Source organism: Stenella coeruleoalba (assembly GCF_951394435.1).
Source record: "Stenella coeruleoalba genome assembly, chromosome: 8".
In the NCBI taxonomy this organism is placed as follows: domain Eukaryota; kingdom Metazoa; phylum Chordata; class Mammalia; order Artiodactyla; family Delphinidae; genus Stenella; species Stenella coeruleoalba.
In genome coordinates this window covers 90,205,142-90,217,335 of record NC_137154.1, presented here as the reverse complement: position 1 = coordinate 90,217,335, position 12,194 = coordinate 90,205,142, and the positions used below count along the sequence as shown (strand labels likewise).

The 12,194-nt window shown below is 53.3% G+C and overlaps 1 protein-coding gene across 2 annotated transcripts in view; it reads right to left on the bottom strand.

Moving 5' to 3' along the window:
- The window catches only part of ZBTB16 (zinc finger and BTB domain containing 16), a 189,621-nt gene extending 182,531 nt beyond the window's left edge, over window positions 1-7,090 (bottom strand). Inside the window, exons 1-2 of one of the 2 annotated variants that reach the window (XM_079928308.1) lie at window positions 6,821-7,090; window positions 2,393-3,750 (exon numbers count right to left, since the gene is read on the bottom strand). In XM_079928308.1, coding sequence (XP_079784434.1) covers window positions 2,393-3,660 — 1,268 coding nt within the window. In that variant the 5' untranslated portion in view covers window positions 3,661-3,750; window positions 6,821-7,090. Of the gene's footprint in view, window positions 1-2,392; window positions 3,751-6,455; window positions 6,789-6,820 lie in introns of those variants that run through there. The other variant, XM_079928309.1, reaches the window with a different exon arrangement.
- Between the last annotated feature and the right edge of the window lie 5,104 nt (window positions 7,091-12,194).

Genomic DNA, 12,194 nt, shown 5'->3' with positions numbered 1-12,194 from the left:
AAGCCAGAAAAAAAACCTGCTTTCCAGGGAACAGGGGCTGGGAGCAATGGGTGAAGGTAGTCAAAAGGTACAAATTTCCAGTTATAAAACGAATAAGCCCTGGGGATATAACACACAACGTGATGACTACAGTTAACAATACTGTATTACATATATGAAAGTTGCTAAGAGAGCAGATCTTAAAAAAGTGCTCAAGGAAAAAAATTCCTATGTACGGTGATGGATTTTAACTAAGTCGACTTATCATAGTGATCATTTCATAAAATATACAAATATCAAATCATTACATTGTCTATACCTGAAGCTGTTACATGTCAATTATACCTCAATTTAAAAAATTACTTTCCTGGGACTTCCCTGGTGGTCCAGTGGCTAAGACTCCACGCTCCCAATGCAGGGGGCCTGGGTTCAGTCCCTGGTCAGGGAACTAGATCCCACATGCCGCAACTAAGAGTTCACATGCTGCAACTAAAGATCCCGCATGCCGCAACTAAGACCCAGTACAGCCAAATAAATAAATAAATAAATAAATAAATATTTTTAAATTACTTTTCACTATACCCCATTTCTTATAGCACATAACTGAAATAATTCACATCCGGAGAAGATGATCATCTATCTGGTCAAGTTTGGGGAGAGGGTTTCCTCTTTAGGAAAGTTTGAGCAAAAACAAACACAACCTCGGTCTATTTCTGAGCAGTACAAACATCACGAAGACACACCTTAGTGGCGGTTACTTTTCGCACCCTGCCGGAAAAGGATCGGCTATGTTTAGCTCAGCAGCACTTTCCACATGGTAGGTCTCAGAGCCCCCCATTAGGCGGTGTTGGAGCAGGTTCCAGCTCAGCTTGGGGTAATCAGATGACCGCCAAAAGCCTCCACCTCCATGCCCCCACCCCCTCTCCTTCACACCCGCTCCTGAATAGTCAACAGAAGAATGGGGGGAGGGTAGAAGAGGGCAAAAGTGAAGAATCCACCCAAGATCAGGAAAACAGCAGGCAAGAGGGTGTGCAGGGAAATGTTATCACAGACGGCAAGAGAAACTGGACTTCTTGACACCATTCACCTGACCCAGGAACCCAGGGTAATGTGATGGGCATATCCTTACGACAGATGCAGATGAACACCGAACTCACTACAGGTTCCCTATGTGTTTACTCAACTTCTGATAAGCGATTTTCAAAATCCGCTGTTCTGTAGATACGATCCTCTTCAGGACTGATGGCTCCAAGAGGCAGCCAAGTGCAAGAGGGTTAAGACCTGAATCTGAATCCAGCTCTGCCTCAGTATCTATATGACCCTGGGAAAAGGTCTTAGTACCTTCCTGTGTAAAAGAACGTCATCCACCTGGAAAAACGGCCGTAAGAAAAACGTGACTCCATGAAAAGCACCTGAACCAGGCATGTCATAAAAGTTATTTCACAGAGAAAGAAACAGAAGCCAGAGGGAAGCCAATGCTAGCCCAAAGTGGTATTTAATTCAATGTGAGTAGGGAGGGGTTAAGAATAAGGCTGCACGCTGCAAAACCCATGTGTCTCCTACCCATCCTTCCCCCTTGAATTTAAATCAACTCCCTCGAAATGTGTTTACAGGGACAAAGAATGAGAAGGGAGAGGAAGCAACGTTCCTGGTGATGAACGTTCACCAGGAATGACGTTTGGAACCTGCAGCTGCTCTTGTGATCTAAGCAGCCTCCAGCCCCTCCCATCCTCCAGAGCTGCAGACAGGCTACCTTGGCAGGAACCACCACATGGAAACTCAGGTACCTGAGACCTGGCTACGTGGCCAGATCCAGGCCATGGGCCCTTCTTCCTTACCCCACTTCTCCCTCCCTCCACTTGATGAGTCACTCCAGGAAAAGGAGAACAGACCCAACAGCAGGAAAAGAAAAATGGGAGCCCAAATGCCAAAAAGAGAGGAAAGAGCCTAGTAAGAAACTGAGCACAGGAAATGCCCTGGCAGCCCAGTGGCTAGGACTCTGCACTTTCACTGCTGAGGGCGTGGGGTTCAGTCCCTGGGCGGGGAAGTAAGATCCTGCAAGCTGCTTATGGTTTCCTTTGCTGTGCAAAAGCTTTTAAGTTTCATTAGGTCCCATTTGTTTATTTGTGTTTTTATTGCCATTTCTCTAGGCTGCACAGCGTGCCCAAAAGAATAAATCAATAAAATAAAATCATATTTTTTTAAAAAAGAAACTGGGCGCGTAAGTTCCCCAGTGTTTAGGAAAGACCGAGGCCCCCTCACCACACCTGAAAAGTGTCCCCCCACAGGTGGTTTTTCACAAAGAGCAAAGACAACAGAGGAGCCAGGCCCCTGGCCTCGGGAATGGCTGCGTCTGAAGGCAGGGTCAAGGCCAGAAATTCAGGGTCAGGGTGATGGGTACAGAGGGGCCTACCTGTGCTGCTCCACGGCCTCGTTGTCAGGAAGCTCCACCCCGCAGACGCTGCACTGTTCCCCGACAGTGCGGCTCTCTGCCTTCATGCCCACCGCCAGCTCCCCCAGCTTGCTGAACAGCTCCCTCTGGATGAAGCCCTGGGGCAGGAGACCCCCGTAGGTGCTGAAGTCCATGGAGACGGCCAGGGTGGGCTGCACATGGAGGCCCGAGGTCACCGAAGACGGCACGCTCAACACGGCATCGGCCTTGTGGTTGGGCAGCACGGAATAGATGCCCAGGTGTTTCTCAGCAGGGGGCGCGGGGGGCTCCGGTCGGCCTGGGGGACCCTGGCCAACCTCGGTTAGAGGCGGCAGCTGCTCGGCGCTCTCCTCACGTCCATAGTGCAGCTCTCTAGCGCTGGTGATGACGCTGCTCCGAGTTGGGGTCCCGGGTCCCTCCTTGCCCCTTTCCTCAACCTTGTCCCCCATCCCGGCTGAGATGCTAGACTCAGCTGCCCCGGGGCTGTCCTGGCCGGGCACCTCATCCACCTGCATCATCTCCGGCTTCACCTCGGCCACCGCAGGGTGCCGCCCAACCCCAGCCAGAGTCGGTTCCTCAGGCCTGGCAGGCAGCTGAAGAGCCCCCTGCAGGAGAGACTGTCCTATGGTCATCAAACTGTCCACTGCCGCCTTGGTGGGACTCATGGCGGAAAGGCCAAATGAGGTGGAGACGGAAGGGCTCTGGTCCACCATGGGCCCAGGGAGGCTCTGAGCAGCTACGCTGGCGTACCCTCTCTCCTCGCTGGAATGCTTCGAGATGAAGATGTTCTTGAGATACCGAGCCTTGCGGTCCTCTTCCTCCTCGGCCCCGCCGTCCGCCATGGTTGCCTCCGTGTCATTGTCGTCTGAGGCCTGGATGGTCTCCAGGATCTTCAGGCACTGCTCCTCCAGGTATTCGATCTCCAGGATCTCAGCTGCGTACAGCAGGTCATCCAGGTCCTCCGCCTTGGCTTGCAGCGTGGCCGTGTACGCATACTCCAGAATCTGCTGGAAGGTCTTTGGAGAGAGGAAGTCCAGAGTATAGTGCTGGCTATTGCGGTGGAAGAGGATCTCAAACATCTTGCTGGTGCAGGCCAGCACGGTCCGGTGGGCGTGGAACTCCTGGCTGTCCACCATGATGACCACATCGCACAGCGTCCCGGCCAGCCGCATCTGGTTGGCCTTGCAAAGGAGCCCTGTGGGGTGGCTGGGGTTCTGCAGCTGGATCATGCCCATCTTTGTCAGATCCATGGTGCTCCCCGAGGCTTAGGCATGAGGCTCTCTTTCCTTCCTGGCTCTGCGTGGCAGGGCAGGGTGGGTTTCCTGGGCCAGTGGAGAGGGCTAAAGGGGAAGAGGGGGAAGGAGGCAAAAGAGATGCAAGAACAAAAGGAAGGTTAGCTAGTGTCCCTAAAAGTAAGAATTCAAACACTAGCACCTCCCCCAAACCTGCAGCAAGACAGTCTTGGAGATTTTAATGGAGCGGAAGTGGCTTCCTGGAAATCTACATGTCTGCCTTTACAGGCCCAGGGATGATGAGAGTAAAGAGAAGGTTCCGCTAGAGCACATGCCCAACTCACTGCTCTATGACATCTGTTAGATGAAATAAAATGAAAATTACAGTAGAGTCTTGTGAGTCTTGGGCTTTCTTTAAGTCTGAGGGTGGGGGGCTCCCATGCAAAGCCAACACTGATTATGAGAAGTTGCCCAGCACTTAATTTAAAAGAATAAGGATTTAACCCCTTCCTCTAGTCAGTGTAAGCACTCAGTTTCACTCTCAACACCCTGTGCAGCAAACCTCATCTTGAAAGCAAAGTTTTTCTAAATCCTGCCTCACCGTGGTAGCCCCAGGAGCAAAACCCAGCCTAGCTGGGGCTAGCAGCCTGGAGTTGCAGCCCACAGAAATCTAAGGGCAAGGTTCTCCTCCTCCAGCCCACCTCCTCACCCTCAGCCAATGCCTTCCTGGACCTCTGTCCTTCCACTCTTCTCAGAGCTGCAAAGGACTGATGAACCCATGCCCTGACCGCCTCCTTAGGCACTAAGAGAAAGACACACACGTGGCCCATGTACTAGCTTGGCTCACTTCTGCCCACTGCCCATGGGTACCTCAGAGTGACTGTGTGTGTAATCCAAAATCTCGACTGCGTGTGCATGCACCAGCCAGAGAGGGAGAGAGAGTTAACACATGTGCACACTTATATAATATGGCACACTTATCCCCTGCCCACAAGTGCCCAGTAGTCAGGAGGATCTGTAATATGTAGGCTAGGTCATGAAGGACCTATAGAGAGGTCCTAGGAAACATGCACCCCTAAAGCCAGCAGTGCACATGCTGGGAACGTGAACTCCAAGTGTACCCCACAGGCTCCCAGGAGTGGGCAAGTCCTGTAACCCGGAGCAGTAAGTGATACTGTTAATGGCTTGGAGGTGCGAGAAGTGATACTGGCACCAGCACCTATGATGGGAGTTACATTGAATATGAAGGGAAAACAGGGCTGGAGACAAAGGACTCTCCCAAAGCGCTGTTTGGGATCGGTAACAGGGCTCTGAGACTCACAAACCTGTCTAAAGAGTGTCAGAAAGACCTCACAGGCCCAGGTCCCTCCCAGCCTCTGCCTAGCTGTGGCCAGTATTGCAGTGAAATGAACTGGGAACAACGCAGAGCAAGGGCTCTTGCTCGCTCTTGGAACACTGCTGGCCTCCGCCCCCAAAAGGAACCCTATTGGCTCCAGAGCCGCAAATGTTACTCGGAAAGGGTTAACAGGACGACTAATCAAGACACTTTTGCTCCCACCCTGGGGTGGGAACTGAGGCCATGGGGTGGGGGTGGGGCAGGGGGTGGGAGCGGTGACCATTCACCCGCGCCTTGCCACCATGCGCTTCCCCGCAGACTTCGTGGTTTCAGAGAACTAGGAGGGAGCAATCGGAAGAATGTAAGCTGGGCTACCCGAATATCTCCCCAAAAACAAGCTCCGTGGGTCCTGAGGGAAATCAGGGCGCCCTGGTCAGCCGTCCCCGCCACCCGCGGCTCGGCGCCCGTGATCCGGCTGGCGCTGGCTGCAGCGCCCAGCCCCGCGGCGCGGGAGAAAGCCGGCGCTAACCCGCTCGAGCTCTGGGGATCGATCGCGCTCTCACACTGCCCCCCACTCCGCGCCCCGCTCCCAGCCGTCCCCACGGAGGCTTGGAGACGACTTCAGCAAACTTGGGGAAGCAACTTTTCCGGGGAAGCCAGACGGCAAAGAGAAAGGGAGCCGGGCTAAGGAAGAGGGAAAGCGAAAGAGACCCGGACGAAAGGCAAGAGTCCGGGCGGGCCGGACGCCTGGGCGAGAGCAGCGAGAAGGCGGACCCGCCTCGCGGAGAAGTGGAAGCACAAAAGCCCGACAGCGAGTTGTGGGAGGAAAAGCGAGAAGGGATCTGCGGGCCATCCCTCTCCGACCCTGGGCCATGACCCCAGTGAGCGACGGGCAAGGTCCCCGGCCTCAAGCTGGTGGCGCCAGCAGCCGGCGCGCCCGGCCCAGGAACGTTGCTGGCGTCCCGGGGAGTAGGCGAGCGAGTCGGTGCCGAGCGCGTCTGTGCGTCCCAGTGGGTCCGCGGGCCGGCGAGACAGTGCGCATTTCGAGCGCGTGTTTCCAGGGGCTGTGCGAGCGAGCTGCCGGCGCGCCGGGGTGGGAAAGGCATCCCGAACGCATCAGGTGCAGAGCCGAGCACCCACCGAGCGCGGCCGGGAGCGCACAGCGAGCTCCGGCGCCACGGCCGGTCCAGCCGAGAGCCGAGGAGGGCCCGGAGCGCTGGAGACACTCCAGCGCTCCGCCACGGAGCCCCTCCCTCCAAAACCGGGGGGATTAAGTCCAATCAAGAAAAAAGAGCCCACCAGGTTTTTCAAAGAGAAACAAAACCCAAGTGACTCCCAGTCCTGCTCCCCTGGCACCCAGATCCACTCCTCGGATCCTCCGATTCTAGCTTCCCAGTCGGTGGGCGAATAAACACACAAATAAACCACAGCCCTATCTCGCGCCCGCGCACCGGTCGGCATACATATGAGCACCCACCGGCTGCCGGCTCCTCCACCGGCCCCTGGTGGTACAAAGCCTCCTGATTCCCAAGCCTCTGCTTGCGCCCTCAGCCCCCGCAGACCGCTCTGCCTCCCACCTCTCACCCCGACCGTGCCCTGCAGCGGAAGGGCTGGGGAGGCAGCTGCGCCCAAGCTGACAGCCAGGGCTCCCCCTTCTAGCCGACCCCCAACCGCCGCTGGCGACGGCTGCGGCAGCAGGAAGGGAACAAGCCGAATAAAATAAGGCACAAGCCCAGCGGCCGAGTGGCCGAAGCGAGCGCGCCTCCCAGACCTCTCCAGCCCCGGGGCGCCCCGGCGCGCTGCTATCGCTGGGCGGTGCGCCCTCCCCGGCCCCCCACTCACCACTGCCGAGCCGGGCGCTGTGGGGTGGGTGTGCGTGCCTCTTGGGGGGGTGTGCCTGTGTCGGGAGGGGTGTTGCTGGGGAACTGTTGCTCTCGGTATCACGGCGGCAGCGGCGGCATCGCCCGGCAGTTCGCAGTACCCGCTCTCATCGCCCTCAACTCCTCTGTGCTGTGAGGTTAGCAAATCACCACCGGCTGCGGCGCCTCCGCCGCGTCCCACGTCAACGCCGAGCCCCCTCCCCTGCGAGGCCCAGGCGCCTCTCCATCTTTAGTGCTGGCGGCCGAGCCCGGCTCCCTGCCCACAGCTGCCCCCCTTCCCTCCTCCCTCCTCACCCCTCCCGCGCTGTCCCCGGGCTCAGCCCGCCCACCCCCCCGCACTGGCCGAGCCGGCGCGCGCTCCCCGCCCCACCCCTCCCCTCCCCTCCCCTTCCCTCCGCTTCCCTTCCCTCCCCTTCCCTCCCCTCTCTTCCCCGCGCGTCGCGCTCCAGGCTTCGCCTGACATCTAGCTGCTGTTGGGGCGCTGGCGGCCGCCGCTCACCGGCCAAGCCGAGAGGAAAGAAGGAGCTCGTGGAGAGGAGTGCCAAGGACTCGGAACCCTTAGTGGGGGCAGTGGAGGTGAGGGGCGAGGAGCAGCCCTCACATGCAACCCCATGTTTTTAATTTCCACTGGAAACGGGTTTTCTTTTCCCCTGCTGCGCCAGACGCGGAGTTCGGTCTCCGGCCCCGAAGTTTGCCCCATTCAGTGCGTGTCATCTCTCCTTTAACATTTTCTCCGGGCTCCGGGCGGCATCCCCTGTACCCCGCCATCGGTTTTAGACGGTCGCTTTCCCGGGCCCCAAGCCCAGGCCTTTTGTGCCTCCAGGCCTTCTGAGCATCCAGAGTTCGCGGGCCCGGGTGGACCAGGTGCCAGCGGGTGGGCGGGGATCTACGGTCGAGGGGAGACTCCCCATTTTAGCTGTCACGATCCCTGGAGGCCAAGGTCGAGTCCCGAGGGAAACTTTTCTCCCTCTCAGTCGTGAGCATTTCCTGAGCTTCGCCCCACCCCCCACCCCCACCCGGAACCTGGCTGGAAACAGTTCCCGAGAACTGCGGTTAGTCAGTTCAGGGCAAAGTCTTCAGGAGGCGAGTGAAAGCTTGAAAAAGCTTCAGGCCCCCAGAAGTGGCTCCTCTCAGCCAGCTGCTCCACTTAAGAGGGTGGAGTTGAGGTCAGTAAGCCCAGGGTAGAGCGAGCAGAAGCAATGTGCCCTCCCGCGGGCTGCGGAGAGTCCCCCTTCTCTGCCCTTTCCCTGGAGCTTGGCAAAGGTAGGAGACAAGAGGTGGGAAACGCTCTTCTGGGCACAAACCTTGACTGCCAGCTAATGGCAGTCAAGGTTTGGTGGAAAGCGCCCTCCCTGGGTCTCCGGACAGTCAGCCCTGGAGGTCGTACAGTCTTAGCAAGCCGGGTGGGTCTTCAGGCACTGAGTCCTGAGTCCCCTCTGTCAGTCCCTGACACGCGGGGTGGTTCAGAAGTTTCGCGCCAGACTCACGTATGATCGCATCCCGCTGCGCACCTCTGGCACTGCCCCAGACCAAGAGTCAGGCCCCAAGAACTGAAGGGTCATGGAAGGTGGCAGAAGCCAACTAGAGGCAAAAATCCACTTCCAGCCTCACAAGGCCAGTTGGCTGGAGTTCACATCACAACTGATAGTTCACAAGAGCTGCTAATGGGGTAGTCCCAAAGACAGGCGATTCCATCCCAGCAAACATCGCCCCTGTCTCCTGCTTGCAGGGAAAGTGCTCAGACCTGCAGGAGTCATGGGAGAGAGGAAGACCTGTGAGAAGCCACTTGAAAGTGAAGGAAGGGAGTTAGTTATCCTCTGATAGAAGAGAATACAGCAACGTCTAACAGGAGCCTGGGAACACCCAGTCCCTGGGTATTAGATTAACAATAAAGAGCAATCTATGAAAGGACTATTTTTCTAGCTAAGGTCTGCAGTCTGTAAGAGGAAAGGAATTTAAAGAAAGTTAAGAAAGAACTGGTCTGGTACTTGAGCGGTTAAGACTCTGCACTTCCAATGCAGGAGATGCAGGTTCGATCCCCGGTCAGGGAACTAAGATCCCACGGGCAGTGCGGCACAGCCAAATGCAAAAAATAATAATAATAAATAAAAAAGAAGAAAGAACTGATCTGATAAACAGCAAGGACTTACTGTGTAGCAGAGGGGACTATAGTCAATATCTTGTAATAACCCGTAATGGGAAAAGTCTAAATATACGTATATGTATAACTGAGTCACTTCGCTGTACACCTGAAACTAGTACAATATTGCAAATCAACTCTACTTCCATTTTAAAAAAAGAAAGAAAGAACTGGTCTGCAAGGAGAGCAAGAGGAGAGAGGTATAAGGAGAGAAGACAGTCCTAGAGCCTCACCAGGGAAATGGAAAGAAGAAAGAATCATTAAACTGTTGCGCTTCTGCCTATAGATGGTACCTGCTAAAGGTTGCTGCCTCGCTGTCCACATCCGCCTACTACCGGCCCCTCCTGAGTGCAGTAGCAGAAGCACACAACTAACCCCTGATCTAATCTCCTAGTAATCCTCAAATCAGAGAAAGGGAGACTCTGGAAACAATGGGAAAGAAAGAACCATCCCTCCATGGCCCTGGACCGCCCCCCTCCACCTCCATGCCACATTCACGCTATGTGAAGATCTCCCTTGCTTCATAAACTCAGCCCATTACAAAGCCCAGCCCTTGTTCGTAAGTGTTAAAGAGAGATTAATGCCCGCATTTAAGAGGTGGAGAAGGTAACAAAAAGGAGGAAGGAAGGCAAGGCTATGGGCCGAGTGCCCGCATGGAGCTCCATGCATTTCCACTTAGCGCTGAAGGCTGGCTGCACAGAAGTTTGATAAGGTTTATTGGGCCCAGATAAGGCAGCAGCAGCTCCCCCACCAAAAGCTATGTCCTTGGGCCCCCGCAAGGCTGATGAGAATCCACAGTTCGGAGATTTCTTACGGCAGCAGCTAAAAACCCTCAGGATGGAAAATTACAACAGAAAAAATGCTCTCTTTTGCTCTCTCTCTCATGTTTATATATTTGTAGTAGGTTTTTTTGTTTTTGTTTTTTACTTTTTTTCCTGAAGGGTGTGGTAAGAGAAGGTGGGACAGTAGTTTTGACACATCCTAAAAGCAGGATTTCAGTCTTACAGAGAGGTCATCTTGGAGACAGAAGAAGAGATGAGTTGACCTTTGGGTGGAATTCCATTGCTAAATCTTCTCATTCCCTCATCTTCTTTACTCATATACCTCCAGCTGAAAGCAGCCCTTCAGTACTCAGGTTGTGGAAGAGGAGGGTATGTCAGGTCTAAAGCGATCTTACGGGAAAGAGACAGTGGGGATGATACCTCATTCTGAGCACTGACTGTGAATCTTAACACATTACCTATATTGTTTTATTTAATCCTCATAACTCTCCTAATGCAGGGACATCTTTCCCCCATTTCTGTGGATGGGAAACCTGGGGTTCAAAGAGGTTAAGTGCCTTACCCAAGACCGTAGAGCTATTAAATATCAGAGCTAAGACTTTAAATCAGAGCGTTCCAACTGCAAAACTCATGATCTTAACTTCTAGATTATACAGCCTCCAGTGGGATGGAGAAAAGGAAACAAGGGCTTTTAATTTCCCTTCTCCTCTTACTCTACAGAGGCCAAGGTCTCTGTAGCAGCCAGCCAAGCTGGGAACCAAACAGTTCTCCATTGAATCAGGCCACCAGGTAAGCAGACTTAGATGCCCAGATCTCTGCACTTTCTTTCCTCCTCAAAAATCTCAGGCAAAGGAATCCCCTGGCGGCCCAGTGGTTAGGACTCCATACTTCCACTGCGGTGTTGGGCGGGCATGTTTGCTCCCTGGTCGGGGAACCTGCAAGCCATGTGGCGTGGCCTGAAAAAAAAAAAAAAAAAAACCTCAGGCAAAAGTTGAGGAGGGAGTTTTGAATTACAGTAAAACTCCAATTAAGTAGGTGCCCAGGAAGAAGGTGACTGTGCTGGTTTGAGTATTCTGCTTGAGGGTTAGGAAAATGATACAAATCATTTTGTTCCAGCTCCTTAGTTGGAAAATAATTTTAAAATTGAAAGGTAAACTTTCCTATCATGATAAATAAAATCAAGGACTCCTACCTATGGGGGAGAAGAAGCTACTGTGCATTTCTCCAAAACCTTGTGATGGAGAAAGAATGAAGCATTTTGAGGGAGGGATGCAGGCGGTGAAGGCCCTGAATGAAAAAAAAGTAGTCTCCTCCACAATGGAGAACTCCAGGTTGCCACCAGAAGATGCACCAGGTTGTCGCATGTACTCTCAGATCTTTACCCCACTGGTGACTTGGGGAGAAGACATAGCAAGCCTATGGTGTCCATTTTTGGAGTCAAAGTATCTTATAATGTTGCAAGGTCATCATTGAGGTATCTTCTAGATAGATACAAATGATGTAAAAAACTAAGCAGAGTCAGGAATTCCCTGGCAGTCCAGTAGTTAGGACTCCATGCTTCCACTGCAGGGGGCCTGGAATCGATCCCTGGATCCCTGGATCCCTGGTGAGGGAGCTAAGATCCTGCAAGCCACAAGGCTCAGCCAGAAAAAAAAAAAACCTAAGCAGAGTCAAATTTGCCCTCAGTACATATGTTGATAGTTTTCTTAGGTTTGTCTTTTTTTTTTTTTTAACTTAATTCTTCCATGTCACTTCCTTTCATGCCGCCTCCAAAAAACAGAAGGGGAAATAAACAGGTGATGTGTGGGTTCTGGTTAGGTGAAGCCCAGAAAACCAAATAAAAATATGGCTTCTTGGATTAGTAATTGCCATCCTTTTCCCCCGTGGACACCTGGTTAGTGATGTTTACACCTGGGCATCTCTTCCAGGTACTAAGTATGCCCTTCTCCTCTGTAAGGCAGAGAGTGACATTTCAAAGGGAGAAGATGAGGGGTTATTTCTTTTAGCCCCAGAGGCCTTGGGTCACTGTGACCCCAAGATCTTTGTGATGGAGAAAGAGAAAGCTTTTTCTTCTTTCTTTCTCTCCCCAACATCTTGCAAATGGTGTTGGGACCTAATGTTGTCAACTCAAATAGCAAATCTGAGTTGTTATTAGTGCAAAGATCCCCTGAGGGGGATGAAATCTGCAATGGATGTTATGGGGAAGTGTGTTTATAATTATAATGGGATTTAATGTACACTGGGACCAGATGATGGTAGCCATTTAAAAAAGAGATGCTTAATAAGAGAGGCCCCTTAATGACAGGCAGCAGGGCTCAGGTAATCATGGAGAAGCACAGTGTTTCACTTGGTGTCACAAACCATGTGCCGGGTTTTATGGGGTTCCTAACAAGCTTTGGGGTGAGACACGGTAC